This window comes from Talpa occidentalis, unplaced genomic scaffold (genome assembly GCF_014898055.3).
Source record: "Talpa occidentalis isolate TD23 unplaced genomic scaffold, MPIMG_talOcc4v2.1 talOcc4.3, whole genome shotgun sequence".
Lineage (NCBI taxonomy): Eukaryota > Metazoa > Chordata > Mammalia > Eulipotyphla > Talpidae > Talpa > Talpa occidentalis.
In genome coordinates, this window is record NW_023603184.1 from 119482150 (window position 1) to 119501084 (window position 18935).

Below are 18935 nucleotides of genomic sequence, written 5' to 3' on the forward strand. Positions count from 1 at the left end.
GTCATCACCAGAATTCTATGTGCTCTTCAAGGACAAGGAATTATTTTTTTTTTTTTTGCATCCCTTGAACCAAGAGCAGAAGTTGCACAAAATCTATTCCCAGCAAATATTTGCTAAGTAAATGAATTATATACTTTTCTCAATTTTTTAGTCCATTTCCCCTTACCTTGATTGCTTTTTGAATGTTAATGCATGAGTCTCTGATGGTCTTCAGCAACTTATTGAAGCGTCCCATCTCCTGGACAAGCACAGTGTTCATGCTCTGAGTATAAGTTGTTGGGAATCTCCTCATGGCAGCTTCAATATCAAAGTTGTTTGGAAGTTTACCCAAGATGTCACCAGCAACTTCATTTACTACTTCATCTGATGATTTTCCACCAGCTTCTGCTGAACGAGACTATAAAGAATCCAATGTATAAATCTGAAGCCCCATAAAGGACTAAGAATAACTGGATAGGAAAACTTTAAGATAAAGTTTACAACTTTGCTATTGTTTTACCTATAATTCTTCTCTCAATAAGATTTCAGTGATAAGAACAGTCATGAGGATGGAATTTTGGGAAACAATTGTTAAAGAGGAGGAAGAAAGGCATGTGCAGTATCCACAGGCAAGAGAAAGCTTGGAGGAAGCAAGTTAGCTGCACATTATGGACAGAGAAGAGTAGACACTGTGGATGGAGGGAGAAAAAGCATTTAGTTTGGTGGCCAAGTGAGGAAGGGCATTAAAACTGGAGGGAAGGAATGCTGAATTAGTTGAAGAAATTTCCACAAATTACATTTCCACAAATTACATTTGTTACAAACTGTGATGCCTACTGGTTGCCAAAGCAGATCTATAGTTATCTCCTTGAACCAGGAGGACAAAGAAGAGTTACTTAATAAAGATGGAACTAAGCTTCACATTAGAAGCAAAGATGAGGAATTTCATTTCATTATTTTTTATGTTCATAGTGTTCATTCATGTAAATGAATCTATGTTTCCTGGCAAACCCTTTAAATCATCTGAATTAATGTTCGTGTGTGTGTATCGGTGGACAGAGAGAAACAATATTATAATATAAATATTTTTCAGTCTTTGTAATTGTGTTTAGTCTTCTCTCAGATTTTATATTTTCTGGTTTCTGTACTGGATCTATAAATATAGACTAAAAATTTTACATAATTTCTAGACTAGATTTTTAACGTTGCCACCCCAAGATTCTATGAAGTTACATAAAAAATTTAAGTGTTGGTATCAATTACATGCTGGTCAAATAAAGGGACATGCCAATATAACTGGCCTTTATTATAATCCAAAATTGCTGGGTTTATATCTAAATATATAAATCCAATTATAGAGATCAAAGAAAATAATGAATGGTTGGTCAAAAGTAGTGAAACATCTATCTCCGTTGCATTTAAAGAATGATATGCTGATTTATATTTGCATTTTGAATGATATGCATACAAGGTACTAACTATACATTGATTAGAAACACTCCTATTTTTAAGCAACAGCTTTGCCTTCACCAAAAATAAATCCCAGATGTCTAGTCCTTTAAAAATATTTTAGAAACACAAACATTCCTTTTACTTATCTCTCACGGACCAAAATCACATAGATTTTAAAAGTAATACCAAACTGGTCATGAGAATTCAGAGCAAGTGAGTGTTATTTGTAGTTGTTTAAACTAGCTTTTATTTTCCTTTTTACTGCCTTACCTTAGAGTTTTCACAACGTTCACTTGAAATCCTCTAAGGTTAATTTTCCTTTTATTTAACAAATAAATACAATTGGGATTAATTTAAAGAGACATCAGTGTTTAACCTTTTCAGAGATCTTAGATTTCCTGTTTTATAATATTTTAAGTTGAATTTTCCTATTAAAAACAGATCTTGCAGTTATGTATAAGCAAAAAAATGTTGCACAAATAACATTCTCAAGGCCAATACTGTATTATAATTTTTAAAGATATCGCTAAATACATAATGTAAATATGATCTCATTGTTAACTTGCTCTCCAAATGCTGCAGTTCTGATCTATCTCTTTGCCTCTGGATTGTGGCAAATCCAATGGGAGATTTCTGAACTTCTACTATCTACCCATTACTATAATCGTACTTGCCTGTCTGGGTTTTAGGAAATTGAAAGAGGTTGTTTAATTACATACTGTGAAGATAACCCCTGTGTTTTTAAACTTATTTGTTTGGTTCAGAGTCATTTTCTGAGCCCACCGCTTTATGTATTCTGTAATGTGGCATACCCCATCAAGCTTAAAAGCTTAAATAAAGCCAAAGACTACAAATGTCCTGTTGTCAGACTATTGTGTATTATAAGTGCCCAATGTTCCTAAAGATCTACTTAATCCATGTCTGCATATATACTTCTATGTTCAGGCAATAACTGATTTTCATGCTCTTAATGCATAAAATGGACATAAGATAGCCTGTCCTTTTTGCCTTATTAGAAAATATTATCTTACAGTAGAATAGAACTAGTGGTTCCATGGACTTTCCGTCAATGATAGCATATTGTGTTATTGTTTCAATCTTGTTCTTTTAGGTCCCCCCTTTCCCCACCAGCATCTTTAATTATCCGCCTTCTAGATCTTTTTAAAACCTAGAATAAGATTCCGGAGACAAACTAATGGGAGACAGACTGCTTGGTTTTGATGCCTGGCTTTAAATTGTGATAGCTGGTCTTGGGAAAGCTATTTAACCTTTCTGTGCCTCAGTTTTCTAGTAGTAAAATGGGAATAATGGTAGCCTGCAATTCATAGGGTTATTACATGCAAGCATGACACAATTATACACAAGGCACTTAGAACAGTTGGCACATGGTCAGCACTAGGTAAGTGTTAACTGTTATTATTGTTACTGAGATTCCATAAAAAAAATAGTCAGCTAGAATTCAGAGTGGGATAATTTGCCTGACTGAACAGTTATCCTAAACTTACTAAAATTTCATTCAATTACTGAAAGAACTCTTGTCAGTTGGACAAACTTGTTTTCAACAATAAAAAACAAACATACGTGGGCCTCCCCTGGTGGCACAGGCGGTTGAGCGCAGTGCTGTGAAGCTGCCCACAGCCTCTGCAGAGCCGGTTCGATCCCGGCTGGCCGGCGAGGGTCCCACCTGGCGCGACAGACCTCTCCTGCCACCTGCTGCTCCCCTCAGCAGTGTATTTCGTCAGTCTGCCTGTTCTGTTCCCCGTTCTGTCTCTGGTGAATCCTCTCACCCTCCCGCGCATCTGGCCTGTACCCTGGTTCTTCTATAAATAAATAAATCTTTAAAAAAAAACAAACATACGAGCACATCTTCTAAAGGGGGCCTAATGCAAGACAAGATCTCTTAATGGACACACAATGTACGGAAACATGCCTCTGGCATGCTGAATTCAGATACCTTAGAAGATTCTCTGACACACTCAGAGTCCACTTACCAGTGGAGCTGCATGTCTACCGAGTCAACTGTGTTTTTCTTCTAAACTTTTCTTCTTTTTATTTACTACTGCAATTGTATTCTTTAAATATTATGTAGTCTGACAGAGTGGTAATGTGTAAACTAGGTTAAATGCTTTGGGATATTTGAGAAATACAAGTGATTTTTAAAAGTTGTTGAATTAGTAAGAGGCTGAAAAATGAAATCGGCAAAATTCTAGACTAATTATGGCATCAACTGCTTCACCAGTGGTTTTGAAATTCTTCTTCCACTAAAAAGGGACATGATAGAAAATATATGCACACATAGTTTATGCCAAAAAAGGCAAAATGGAACTCTGGCAATAGAACAAATTAAAGAATACTCAGAGGTACTTCAGGAGTGTTACTTAGAGAATGAGCAGCAGAATGATACCCCAAAACTCTTCCTAAATCAAAAGATGGACAAAAAAAACTTTATATAAGTCCATATGTAAATTATCTATATACTTATTTTCTTTTCCTAAGAGTTCTCTACTTTAACAGAACTGTGAGCATGGGCCTCTACTGTGTGGGGCATGCTTGGGGCCCACGCTCTGCAGCCTCAGATGTCAGCTCCTATACAGATCACACACCTGTGTGAGAAGAATGTTATCGAATAGCAGTTGAGTCTCTGACTGATCTTTAGTGATGTCTGCGTTGGCATTCATCCCAAAGATTTCAGGGGCTGGGGTCAGTGGTAGAGTCTTTGTGTATTCAATGTAGCTTTTGTGCTGCAAAAAATGAGTAACAAGGTGTCAGGAGGTTAGACAATTATGCTGTAGAACTTTTTCACTGAAAAGACATAATTTTCAATACTCAAGTTATTGAGTGGATGAGCCTGTGAGACTGGACACTGAATGCTTTCATTTTCTTTCAACCAGGGCCATAGTTAAAAAAAAAAAAATATGGGCACATTTAGAGAGAAAAGAAAATGAGTCATTCAATTAGATGGATTTTAAAATGCAGAGGGGAATATCCTGTTCACTTCATTTACAATTTTCTTCCAGAGATATCTTTCTCTGCTGCATTTTGCTACTGAATATTCTTAATTTGCCACAATAACATTTTCTGCTTTACTCTGCTTTTCTGTGTATTCTTATTGTGATACGTCTGCATATTTAAGAAAAGTAAAAATTATCTGAATTCTATTATCCTGAGATAATCTGTTTATGCACATGAACACACATTTTATATTTTATTTACACGGTCTTCTGTCAAAACTCCATACCTTTCTTGCTTCTCATATAATCAAACTCTCATACTCACATACTGGGAACAGGAGGTTGGTCACTGGCAGTTTTTCCTATATATTCATGTTACATATACTTGACTCCATTTTGCTTTTTTCTCATAGGACAATTACTTATGACAGTTACTCAAGTTGACTTGCTCCACCTACTCAATGACCTAGGTTCTAGCCTGATGTTTCTCTTCATCCTTATCAACACTTGCCTTTAGGAAGCATTAATCACACAAGATGATAGGATTAGTGTTGGGAGTTAAGCTTTATGCTTCTGTTGTATGTTTGTTTAACTTTGAATATAGGCTCTTTTGTCTTCTGGGAATAAATGAGAACCAATTCAGCAGTCCTGGCATTTCTAGAAATCTACTGTGTGGTAATCTGAAGACAAATGCCACATCTTCCACTAGACAGGATTAAAGAAAATAGCAGAGGGGAACACTGGCTTTGTGTGACAGGTGCTCTGTGACTTTCAGCCACTTTTTACCCATGTGACCTTGGGCAAGTCATTCAACATTCATGAACTTGCTATTCTCATTTGTAAAGAGATAGCATAAGAACACCAATGTTAATTTGTTTCTCTAGTAATATAATTATATGTAATTGCTCTCTAAATAGTTAAGCATAACATAAATATTAACTATTATTGTTAATATTATTTTGTAACCCCTCTCCTGTGTATTTCCATTTTAATTGAGAACAATGTCTTTTTATCCAAGACCAAATTCAGAATGGAATTTTAGGTCACTAAAGGAAATATTCTTGGACAGGAACTTTTCTGACATTTCTCACGTTACGATAGACAGGGAAACACTGACTCCATCTATGCATGGGGTTTGCTCAGTCCTGTAAGACTGAAGAAAGTACACAAGGGTGAACTAAATCAAGGCCTGTGGGAAAATCTTCATTTTCTGCATCAGAAATTTCACATTTTGCTGTGTTTAGTTTTCTCAAAGGGCATACTTACATCACCAGAAGGAGGGACAAAGTAGATGCCACTTGAGTCAAATTTATAGTCTGGATTTTGAACTAATTCTGAGTTGAAGAATTTGTTTAAAATAGTGCGCAGCGTGCGCCGATCCCAGTCATCGGTGACTCTGCCCCCATAGTTACATTCTCCAGTCATGTATCGCAGCGCGTCGTAGGGCAGCTCCTAAAATTGAAAACTCAAGTTGCTCAACCAGTTATCAGTAGCACATTATACAGACTCATGTTTCTTTTTTTTAATTAATTAATTTATTTATATAATCACTGGGTACAGTCAGAAGCGTAGGAGGGTGAGAGAATTCACCAGAAGGGAGAGCAGAGTAGGCAGACTGACGAAATACACTGCTGAGGGGAGCAGTGGGCGCCATGTGGGACCCTCGCCCGGCGGCAGGGGATCGAACCGGCGCTGCAGAGGCTGCAGGCAGCTTCTCAACCCAGTGCTCAACCACTGCACCACCGGGGAGGCCCACAGACTCATGTTTCTTGTCTGCTCCTATCGTAAAAGAAAACTTCTTACCAAAAGGTTGCATTAACATAATTCACCATTATATACCTTCCCGATAATTGTTGCCATTTTTCCTAGGGTCTTTTGTCCTTGTGTAATTTGCCATTTCCATTCAGTCAATGAAGAAAATGGAACTCCTCTGTTAACTTGTGCACTCACTGTTTGAGCAACAAATGGACTACCTACTACATGCCAGAAACAAAATGAATTAGACCATGATCCTGTTCTTGAAAATCTTCCAGTATTGAAGACAAATACAATTCTTCATGTTTTATGTCTGTATGTATTTTGATAATTGGAATCACACTGTATATACAATGTTGCATATAAATTTTTTACCAAATCTCACATTATGAGATATCTGTTAATGTTTAATATAATACTTTCTGAAAACACTACCTTGTCTTCTAATATTTAACACTTCAGTTGCTGTTAATTTCCTACGGTGCCAATTTTTGCTGCATTAAATACACATCTTATGACTCTTTAGTCTAGATTCCTGAAAAGAAATAAACATGTCAAAAGAAAGGACTCAGGGGTCTCTCTGGTGACCTAGGGATTAAGTCTCAGTGCTATCATTGCTATGGCCTGAGTTCAATCCCCAGCCAGGGAGCTAACCCACATATGGTGCAGCAGACCTCTCCTGTCTCACCTGCTGCTCTCCTCAGCATTGTATTTCAGTCAATCTGCCTGTTCTGCTCCCCACTCTGTCTCTGGTGAATACTCTTATCCCCCGCACCTCTGGCCTATACCCCAGCTCTTATATGCATAAATAAATACATCTTTTAAAAATAAATAAAATATAACAATCTTTTACTTTAGGATTTTTTTCATCATTTTGTACTGTATATGCCCATCTTATAGTTATTTGTTAAAAAGTAAAGTGTACATGTATATACATACATGTTTATGTATGTACATATCTCATATGTGCATGTATCTCCTACATTCCAGTGACCCTATTTTGAGGAATTGTTTCAATAAAAATAATACCCTACAAAAGAGGAGGTAGTAATGATTAGAGAGAAGCAATTTACTGAATTTGGGCTTAGAAATGATGAGACTTGCTATATGGTAAACTAGAACTGAAGGCACTGAATATAGGAGCACATGTCTCAGTGGCCAAGACCACATGGAGAAACAAACAGAATCAGGAAGAACTCCAGCATATTAATGTCCTTCCAATGGCAAATCTGAGGGAAGTCTGATCAGATGCATGCTCTGGTTGGATGTGCCTTGTTAACAAGACCAATCTCATAAAAATGAAATATAGTAAGAAACCTCATATACAAATTACATAGATAGTATGTGAGTTAGAGCATATGGACTATACTAGCATGGAATCTGGCCCTTGGGAGGACTTTATGATGAGGCATAAGATGAGATCCAGATGGGGATAGTTTATGTGTAATAGGATCAAACCTGCCAACCTGCCGGAGACTGATGGGTAAAATATTCCTCTCAGCAGCATGATCACAAATTGGGGAGCGCATTCTCCCAGGGGCCAAGGTCCACACACTGGATTCATAGATATTGGTAGCAACTTGCTGCTAGGATTTGCTTCCATGTTCACTGTTACAAAAGGTTTGAGATCATGGGCAAGGGGAGAAGATAAATGGAAGTGGAACTCAAAGTTGGCAATTAATATGCCAAGTTATGTAGGAAGTTACTCACTTTTAGCCCTGCTTATTACCAATCCTGCCCCACCCCATGGAAATAAAATTCTACTTGTGAACAAAGGGGAAGTGCTATGTAGGCAACCATGAAAACAAAGATCTATATGCATTTTGAAATTTGTACAAGGTGTATATAGGATGAAAAAAGAAATATCATGCAAATATAATTACGCTTTTGATGAACAATTTGTGCATATGTATATGTGTCCTTATATGTGTACAGCAAAACATCTGAGCAAATATACTTAAGCTATGAAACTGGTCGCCTTGAGATGAAGTTAGAGTAAGGGATGGGTCTTTCACACACAGACAAACACACACACACACACACACACACACCGCTCTCTATCAAAACAAGAAGAGCAAAGCAATTGCCTGCCAAGTGGGTAAGATAGACAGAATGACAGACACATACATACATATATACGTACATACATATCTGCATTTTCTTTTACAGTTTAGTATTTCTTGCCCACATTTTTTAATCTAACAGGATTATATAGTATGAGTAAACTAACTTACTTTTTCCTAATAGCAAATAACCAGTTGCTCTATCGGAATTTAGTGAATACTTATTCATTTTCTATTTACTTCAAATGCTGCAATTACTATGCTAAATTGCTACATATAGTGATGCTGCCATTATTGTTTTGGAGAGCTTGTAGATATTTCTATTAATCGTGATTCATTCATCAAACACTGAGCAATCTACTACAAACAGTGTTTTAGGTGCTAGGGATATAAACCAAAGGCATCATTTAGTGTAGTGGCTTGTGATTTGGAAAAATGTGCTCTCCTTTTGAAAAAAAGCTTGTAGTTACTAGTAACCTACATATGTCATCAGCTATGTTAAGACTACTAGAGCGAACTGGGGTCTGGACACACAAATATCTTGCTACTGTGCTAGAATACATTAAAGAGAGGATAACAAAGATCATGGGCCAATAGGCCAGGAAGACTAAAAAAATTTGAAATAATCTGCTCTCATAGGTGCTCATCCACAATGATGAGGCTTCTCAACACATACTGGTCAAAATATCGCTAAGGTGACATATAGAAGTAGGCCAAGGGGAGGCATGCTTGGCTCTCATGAGTCTGAATTGGTAATGCAAAAAGGACTCCCAAAGTAGACAAGAACTGACCACAGGAACAGGCACTCAAAACAGAAGGAAAATACATGCTGAAACTCAGTGACATGCAAGAGTACATCACACAGGGAGAAAAAGGAACTCTTCTGCACTGTTGGTGGGAGTGCAAACTGGTCCAACCACTATGGAGAGCTGTGTGGAGCTTTCTGGACCTACTAAACATAGAGCTTCCATATGATCCAGCAATTCCACTCCTAGGTATTTACCCAAAGGACACAGAAACATCAACTCCAAAGAGCACCTGCACCCCTATGTTTATAGCAGCTCTATTTACAATAGCTAAGTTTTGGAAACAGCCCAAATGCCCAAAAATAGATGACTGGATCAAGAAGATATGGTACATATATACCATGGAATATTACTCAGCATTCAAAAAAGATAAACACATGCAATTTGCAGCAACATGGATGGCGCTGGAAGGGATCATGCTCAGCAAAATAAGTCAGAAAGAAAAAGAAAAATACCGGATGGTCTCACTCATAGCAGGAATCTAGAAAACTTAAATAAGGGACCAGGAAAATGAATAACTGTAAGAAAGTGAAAATCAAAATCAACAAAAACTATGAACCAGAGACACTTTTTGGGGGGTGGGGAGTGGGAGGGGAGGGATTGGGGTCAGAATGGGGGGATTGAAATTGTATGGGGATATAAAAATAAAATTTATTATTTAAAAAAAATAAAAAAATAAAAAAAAAAGAGTACATCACACAGAAGGAAGTGCAAGTAGACTGTGATAACACAGCACAGGACAAGGGACAGAGGGAAGACATGGGGGATAGAGGAAGTGGGTTATGGTGGTAGAGAAATAAAGAATAACTGAGTGTCAATGATTCCCAGAAAACTAGCTTGAGGTTTGGGAGGATGATGGTTCTATTCCTATGAGGCAGGCAGAGAATGGAAAATGGAGACAGGAAATAGAAAACAGGATAATTTTTCCCTACTCCTTGGTCTGTTTTTTTTTTTTTTTTTTTAAGATTTATTTACTTATTCATACAAGCACTGGGTACAGTCAGAAGCGCAGGAAGGTGAGAGAATTCACCAGAGCCAGAGCGGAAAGCAGAACAGGCAGAATGACAAAGTACACTGCTGAGGGGAGCAGTGGGCGGCAGGAGAGGTCTGCGCGCCATTCGGGACCCTCGCCCCGTGGCCGGGGATCGAACAGGTGTTGCCGAGGCCGCAGGCAGCTTTGCAAAGCAGCGCTCAACTGCTGCACCACCAGGGAGGCCCTCCTTGGTCTCTTGTTTTTACAAAGCACATCACTTAGAAAGTCTATCAGCTCCAAAGATGCCTATCACCTGATTAGAAATCAGGAATCAATGGTTTTTTTCAGTCTCAACACTATATAGTTGGGACCACTCTCATAAATCTCTTGGTTCTTCTAGTTTCTATTTGTATTTGGTTTCCCAAACACTTACTGACTTCATTTCTCTAACAGCTTGTCCTTCCTCTGGATCTATTCTTGCCTGGGGCTGGGGGAACTCACTAAGGCCATATGTCCAAGACTTGGGAAAAGAGATTCTGAAAATCTTTTATTCTTTTTTTCCAATGACATTCAAAGGAAATTAGAATTAGAACACAAAGTTTTCTTTTTCTTTCTTTCTATTGCCACAGATGACTAACTGGCACATTCTGGTATAAATCAGGATTTTCATTTTTGGGAAAATCATAAACCCCTTATGCCCAAGTGTATCCCTCTTTCATTTGATTGCCTCATTCTATTCATTCTCTTGATAGCAACAACTGTTGTTGGTCTAGGTTTACTGTGTGTGTGAGACACACAGTTTAATTCTGATTGTTTTCTATGTCAAGACATAGGATCATTGTTTTAAGGAAAAAAATGTTAATTGTTGTAGGAGGGTTACATTAGATTTACTATCAAAGGGAATTATGAATTCATATCTCTCAAAGAATTCCTCTTTAATTCCTGATCAATTATATATGATGCATGATTAACAGTTTTGTGAATTTTGCTATATAATTACTATGCTGGAGGAAGGAGAAGCACTGATGAATTTTTATTTAATAGAAGGAACCAGTTCAGTCAGTCTTGTATGCCATTAAAAGATTCTTAATGAAAGTGAAATCATTTATAATGTGCCATATAGTTATTTATATTGTACATTTAAGACATTTCAATATCATTTTTTTGGCTACAAATAGACTAAAACAAATAGAACATACTTATATTAGCTATTCCCCCCCCAAATAAATACTGTATTATTTCTACAAAGTCTCAGAAGTTAATTGAAGTCCATTAGTGAAAGACACATAATACTCTTGAAATTACTGAAATTACTGTGAAAATCCAACGGGCATTTCATTCACTCTCCACAGTGTTTGACAGGATAAATGATTACCAAGAACATATTTTTCAATATGGTATCATTGTTTTTGATTTTTAAAATAAAATTGTCCACAAGCTTCTTCAAAGTATCATTTTATGGTCACTAAATTTTGAATTGCTGATATTTTTAATTGACTCTTCATTACAGATTATATTTTAAATTAGAATATATGTTATGCTATGGGTGCTTGCACAGATGTTAACATCTTTCTTTTTTGTGTGCATTAAAACATCTAATTACTTTAGCTCAAATACTTTGACAGGGATTATATCACTGCATTTTTGCCTTCAATCTTATTATCTTTTATTTTTATATAAATATTGCTACAAAAATTCATCAAATTTATGCTTTCTTTGAATGGTTTACCAAATTAAAATGTGGCAAAAATCGAAGACCTTCTCAACTCATTTCCTTTGGAGTACAGAATACGAATTTGGCCAATGAAGTATAGAAACTCAGAGAAACAGAGTTTTCACGTTAGTTTAGATATGTCAGTTGAGCTTTGTTATTTATTTTGTTCAGGTCTTCCTCTTTGCTTTTACCTAGAATCCAATGTCTTCCTGTTTGCAAGCTTCTAAAAAATATATTCACAATTCACTAAGTTTCAAAAGTCAAAAGATTTTGATATCCCATTCGTTGATTTAAAGGTTTATAACTAATTTTGAACAGAATTTTACCAAAATTTAGAGAACTCACTCTCAATAACAGTTCTGTATCCCTGTATAATACTTGGGCTGCATTACCAGGTAGTCCTTCAAAGTTATAAATATGTGAAAAATTCAATTGATAGACAGTAGCCAAGAGAGAAAGTATTGCCATACTGTATGTGAGAGAGAATTGCAGGGAATGGAAAGTGGTTGTTATGACATTAGGCAGTTTGGCTTTTCCTCAGAAACCATACTTCAGGTTAACATTAATATTTTAAGTAGTTTTTTTTCTCTTAACAAATGGCCCAAACCTGGAATAACAGTACAATAACATTTCTCTATTAAAAATAAAGTCATCCTCAGAACGGAAGGAAATCAGTCTTCCCCCTTACCCCCATTTCGGAGCCTGACTGATTTATGGTCTTCTCAAATCTATTTCAAAATAAGTACCATATGATTATTTTTCAGATTTCCATAGGTTGCTATGTATCCAAATAAATGATAAAGTGTAAGTTTTCCAACAGACAAACTGACATCCTAATTACCTACTATAGGAATTATAATGAAGTATTGCTTAATAAGCTACTGGGAACTATCCTGCTATTCATTTTATAAGAGTGAAAATTAATCAGAGGTCCCTGCTTACTATACAAACACAATGTGATAAAGAGCAAAACAGATAATGTCCTTGCTGTGATTTTTATGATACCTCATACTGGTTCAGAAACATGTGGAGTTGCTGTACACTGATTCGGAGGTCAGTCTCATTGAACTCGTAAGGAATATTCCACCCCAGGGGTCCAAATTTCCTTCTCTCTTGTACCAAGGCATGAAAGAAGCAGAGGCCATAAAGCAATCTCTTGAATTCCTCCTGTAATGAGAAGAAATGGTGCCACATCAATATTTTTTTCACCTGATATTATATTATACTTAGCATATTTTAAGATGAAAGAAATTAATTCCTTTTGCTTATAAATATATCCATCCTAAAATATAACAGAATCAAGTGTGTTTCTATAGGCTATTCAGACAAAAATATAGCCATCTGCATACATGTTCAGATGACATACCTAGCTATGTACACCTGAGATTTAGGAAATTGAACTCATCCAATTTAACGCTATCTTACTGGAATTTTGAAGCTCCAACTGAAGCATCATGAGGCAAGGAATATGAATTTCAATGTGTGGCCCCATGATCATGAAGAAATTTCAAAGGAGATAATAGTTCAAATCAAGGCAGCTTTTCAAGATCTTTGGAACTGAAACTTCAGGGAACTTCTTGACCACCCTGGTTACTCTCAGATAAGAAAAAGTCCCATAGTCACTTTCATTTGCAAAGCCAGCCTCAATTCACAAATCACAAAGTACGATGCAACATATGAATCATTTGCACCCTCTGCATGGAGAATAAAACATGGTGAAATAGAGCTTGCAAGGGGATTTGTGAAGCAGTTTCTTGGAAAGAACAGCTGCTGTGCTCCAAAGACAGAAGGGGGCAAGGGGTTTCTCGTCTTAGTCCAAGCTAGTGAGAAGGAATTAATGGGGCTTTTCAGAAATTTGACATGTGTTGCCTGTAGCTGGGATAGAGTGGAAAGCACACAGCTCATGCCTGAAAGAGCAGTGAGTGGGCACAGGGTAATGGGCCATGAGAGGCACACCACAACCCTGCCTCTGATGATGGGCCAGCTCAGCATGAATCCCAAGGAGCAGATGGGAACTGGACAGGAATGTCAGCCAAGAGTCATTTATGCTTCCTGTCAAGATAACTTGTTTCATAAATTGAAGAGACCCCAACAGTAAGAGCCTGCATATGATGAACACTGGAGAACCAAAGATAGAGGGCCATCAAGCTTGGTCAGTTACAGGGGATGACAGCACCAAGGGTGATGGCAAGTCAGAGGTGTTCAGCAAAGAAACCAAAGAAGAATTCACGAAATAATTCAAAAGAACTCACATATACCCTAAGTCCAACTGCCAAATCTAGAATGCTCCAAGTGGGAACATAGTAAAACAGCAACTTTTACTCCTCCTACCTTGCTATCACGCACACTCCCAGTTGAGTTGTCCATGTCAGCAGGTAGGTGTGCAGGAGGAGTTACAAAAAGATACCAATCCATACTCATCCTCCGAAGGCATGAAGTCCACCACCACCGAGAGGCCTCAGGTGAGAAGCTAGATTGATGAAACTTACATTTTTCAATAGAAGTTGAAGGACTGACTACTATATTGCACTGTGCTTTCTGATTTCGGAATAAAGGCTGACTTAGCATTTAAAATGACTTTATTAGGTGAAAATAACCAGAACAATCATGAAACTGCCCAAGTTAATCCAAGGGCAGGGGTTTCCCTGTGTAACAAAACTGAAAGGAAGAGTTGGAGACAAATGTCAAGCAGCATCAATTTAACTAAGTTAACCAAGTTCTGAGGGGTGGGAGAAAGTAAACAGCTGTGCTGATTCTGGAACTGCTTTCGATCCACTAGAGAAATGAACAAAGCGGTAAATGTGTTGATGTGGTGGGAGTCCAGTTTCTCACTGTAGAGAAAGGGACATAAAAGTATAGAATGAGGAGGGCCTCCCCGGTGGCGCAGCAGTTGAGCGCTAGGTTGCAAAGCTGCCCGCAGCCTCGCAGCACCGGTTCGATCCCCGGCCGCCGGGTGAGGGGGTGAGGGTCCCACATGGCATGCAGACCTCTCCTGCCACCCACTGCTCCCCTCAGCAGTACTTCGTCAGTCTGCCCGTTCTGCTCTCCCCTCTGGCTCTGGTGAATTCTCTCACCCTCCCGCGCTTCTGACTGTACCCAGTGCTTGTATAAATAAATAAATAAATCTTTAAAAAAAAGTATAGAATGAGAAGACAGCAGTAGCGAACTCCAGGTCGGTGGATTGAATTGGAGGTGTTCACATGCACACATTACTTCTAGAAGAGATAGATGAGAGTATAGGTGCACATGGACTTGTTTGTGACTTCATGCATGTGTGTGCGAGTACTTGTATTTATTTCCAAGTTCTCAGCACTGGAAGGGGGATTAATACATCTTGGTGCCTAGCATCAACCCCCACTTAAAAGGAGCCAGGACTCTTCTGAAAAATGGCTGGTTCCAGAACTGGGCGGAGATGAATCTGGAAATTTTATGCCAAAAGTATGAGGGCCAGTAATAGTAATGATGATGATGATGATAACAACAGAATTAAAAATACGATGGAATCTGTATCAAGAATGGATGAGTCAGCTTGAAGGAGCTCCCACTGACCAAATCTGGGACAACTGAGCATAAGAATTTAGTAAAGAATTGGAAACCACTGAAAAAACTCAGGGAATTCGTCTGTGCCAATAGCAGATAAATAAATGGGGGTAAAAGGAGGGCTTTTGCTGACAATAAATGGACAGATGTAAAATATGCAGGGGGAGCTAGAATTGGAATTATTTTAGGGAACAACTGGATAAGGAAAGAGTCACTGATGCAGATTAAATCTAGGGTGGGGGGTGGATTTTGGTGAGAAACAACATATTTGCATAGTCCTAAAACATCACTCCACAGACTATTAGTCACAAGGAGAAAAGCAGTTATTATACAGTGAAGAAGTCAGACAATGCCTTGTCCAGTGCCTTGCTCAAAATTAGTATCATCAATGGACATCATGTGCCTCCCAATGTGAAACTCCAATGAGGACACAACTTCCCCTACGTAGTATGCTGGCTAGGAGTATGCAACCTGAATGGAAGCACATATAAATATCACATAAACCTCAAATGAGAACTGTTCGATTTGGAAAAAAAAAAAAGGAGGGGGAGATGAATTCTTCATAAATTTCAATGTCATCAAAGACAAAGAAAATGTTCCAGATTATAGGAAGTAAAGAAACATGGTAACTGAAAGTAATACCAGTTCTAAGCCAATGATAGGTTTAGGTGTACATTGTAATTCAACAGCTGTATATACTACAGTATGATCTCCACCGAAAGTCAAGTTTCCATCCACCACATTTTATTCACCCATAGGGGTGTTCTCTGCACTACTTTTACACTTGAAACCTCTCTGTAGGTTTAAAATTATTTCCAAATGAAAAATTAAGACAGAAACATTATGCTGTGCTGCTTCAGTATTTGATAAGATTTTGGATTTGGTTTGGACTGTGGTTCATAAATGACTGGACTTGTAATTTGTGTAACTGCCCCTGGAGAGACCTTTGGATACAGAAAAAAAGGGAATAAAATTTTGTAAAAGGGCTTCTGTCTAACTATCCCATGCAGAAATGCCCTTATCACCTATCTACTCTGTCTGGGCCTCATCAATGCAAAAGTTAGTCACAAGGCAGGTCTTAGAAGCTTAGGATAAGGTTCAATTTTGCTTTAAATACAAGCACTGTTTTTTTAGTACCCAAGACTTTTTGTTTAATGAAAGTACTTCTTTATTTTTAATGTTTTCTTTTGATGTGTACTTAAAACATATTCTGACATAAAGAGTATGAGTTTTTTAATGGCGAAAATTTACCAAGGTTCATAACCCCTCTTAAAAAGAAATTCTTCCATTTTTAATTATGGTAAAACACTGTGAAACAATTTTAGGTCACAGACATTCACACACAGATTTCTAATAATGAAAGCAGTGGGTGGTTTCCCTGCTTGCCTGATGACTCTTAAAAAGACCCTTATGAGTCCCATCAATCAAGGAGTAAAATCATTTTGGCTCTCATTATAGTTATATGGAGGAAATATTTTTATGTTTTAATTTAAAGATATGGCTCCAAATAGCAAAGGGCTCAGTTAATATCCTGAAACAAGATTCTCCAACCTTGCAGATTTGTACTGGGAATGGCTTACAGCTGACTTTCTAAATAGAAAGCTACATTATTAATGACACCCCACAAGATCTCAGCTGAGCAGGAGTGAGGTTGGTGGAAAAATTAAAATAAAATATTAATAAAATTGACTTCAGCACAGTCAATGATCAGTAATCAAAAACAACTGCACTGCAGTGCAGGAAGCCTATTTAATTTGTAGTTTTACTCTGCACACACATCCATGATCACCAGGGGCCACTTGAATTGCTTTACAGGGCTGAGGTAACAAGACTTAGCCATCACTAACAGGCTTTTTGCAGCTGCCAAAGAACTCAGGGTCAGAGATCGGGTCCATGAGGTATGATCGAATGATATTAGCTCGTAAACCTTTCGGTGCTTCATTGGTCATTTTCACTCCATTCTGCAGCACAGACACAGGGAAATTTGGAGATGGGTAACTTGTCAGCCAAATTCGAAAATCTGGATGTGTTGTTTCTGGGCTTAACTCCTGCAAGAAAAGAAATTAGATATAAATGGTTGTACAAAGTGGGCGGGGTGGGGGTGTTAAAAATCTCCAGATCATGTGGGTGGGATGGGCTGGAAGAGGAAGGAAGCATCTTTACACAGTGAAAGTGAATTGCTGTAAATTTAAGGCAAAAACCTTAAAATCTGAGTCTAACTCCAAAACAACATACTTCATACAACATACTTCATACAACATACTTCAGAAGGCCCAGGGAGTTAGTTATTCTCCTTGGAGCCATTATATCACAAAGTTTACAAAGGTGTGTTTTATAATTCAGAGCTGGCCATGCCATTCAACAAAATTTTGTATCTTCACTGATGTTGTTGAAATATTTATAGAAATAATTCTTTGTAGAATAAGAATAATTTCTTCTTGATGTAGCCATGTTGTGAGAATAAGGAGCCAGACTGTCAGATAAGTCAATGTTCAACCAGGTAAGAATAAAAAAAGGAGAGCATTTTGAAAAATGAGAAGTGGTATATCCTGAAGCATTAAATATATCACTATTAGCTCTATTTGTTTAAGGGAACAGTTAGACATGCACTACAGAAGACTGGACACTTGCTTAGCACTGTTGTGGAGATTTATAGGGTCAGGAATAATTACCATGGGCCATGGCCTCTCTTCCTGTTCAGTTTCTCTCCCTACTGCTATCTCCCCCAATTGTCCATGACCGTGGTATTTATGTTTTTCATATTGCAAATCTTCAGTAAAATTTTTTTTAGCACAAATGTGATAAAAGGATGGGGGTGAAGTAGAAAGGGCATATAAGTGCCTAAGTTCTTTCATAACGAAAAGTGGTAGATATGGGCACCATTTTTGCTCCTCCCAATTACCCTTTGGCATTTTGGGTCAAGTCACCATCCATTAGGTATAGCTTGTCTCTCCTGTGGTTCTCTGATGGGTGTGTATGCTACAATTAAAAAACTCGTGAAAATGACCTAGCGTCATAGGAGGAACAGTGAAGAAACAAGCACACATATAAAACCTCTAGTGCAGTACAAGATGTGAAAGATAAATAGACATTGGCAAGGTGAATGTTATTATGTTGAAGTTTTCCAGATAAAAATACATCTAGTATGATGGTCTATATTCTTGAAAAATAGTGTAATATACCAACGTAAGCAAGAGAAGTTCAAATAGATAGGGCATAGACGTCCCGATGGAAAGTGGCCAGAGACGAAACCTAAGGGTTAGGCAAAGGTGAGAGGAAGAAGAGTGTTGCCAGCTAGGTAAGGATTTGCACTTTATCTTGCATGCAACGGGAAGTCATTGAGAGAGGTTTTAAGCAGTGGTTAAGCAATATTCATTTGTTCATTAATTCAGTAACTACTGAGTGTTTCCTATGAGCAGGGCACTAAAGCAGAGAACAGAACAAAGTCACTGTTCCACTGGTGCTTGCGTTGTAGCAGGAGATAGGTTGTCAACAGCATAAAGCAAAATACAACCCACTCCTTCAGTTTCAGCTAGATGTCTGAGTAGCACTAGTTATATCATTACTTTGGTTACTTAGTATTTAGTATCTAGTATTCCTCTGAGGAGGGTGCTGGAGTCACAGGTAATAACAGAAGGCAGATTTTTTTCTCTGTTGAAACCAACTACCAGTTTTCTGTTTACTCAGCTGAGCTACAGGGGA

The 18935-nt window shown here is 37.7% G+C and overlaps 1 protein-coding gene across 2 annotated transcripts in view; it reads right to left on the bottom strand.

Annotated features, from left to right (window-relative positions):
- DNAH7 (dynein axonemal heavy chain 7) overlaps positions 1-18935 on the bottom strand; it is a 224034-nt gene that overhangs the window by 16301 nt on the left and 188798 nt on the right. For both annotated transcript variants that reach the window (XM_037523738.1, XM_037523737.1), the window contains exons 57-61: positions 17081-17281; positions 12699-12860; positions 5649-5834; positions 4035-4172; positions 167-397 (exon numbers count right to left, since the gene is read on the bottom strand). In XM_037523738.1, the coding sequence (XP_037379635.1) occupies positions 167-397; positions 4035-4172; positions 5649-5834; positions 12699-12860; positions 17081-17281 (918 nt within the window). The remainder of the gene's footprint in view (positions 1-166; positions 398-4034; positions 4173-5648; positions 5835-12698; positions 12861-17080; positions 17282-18935) is intronic.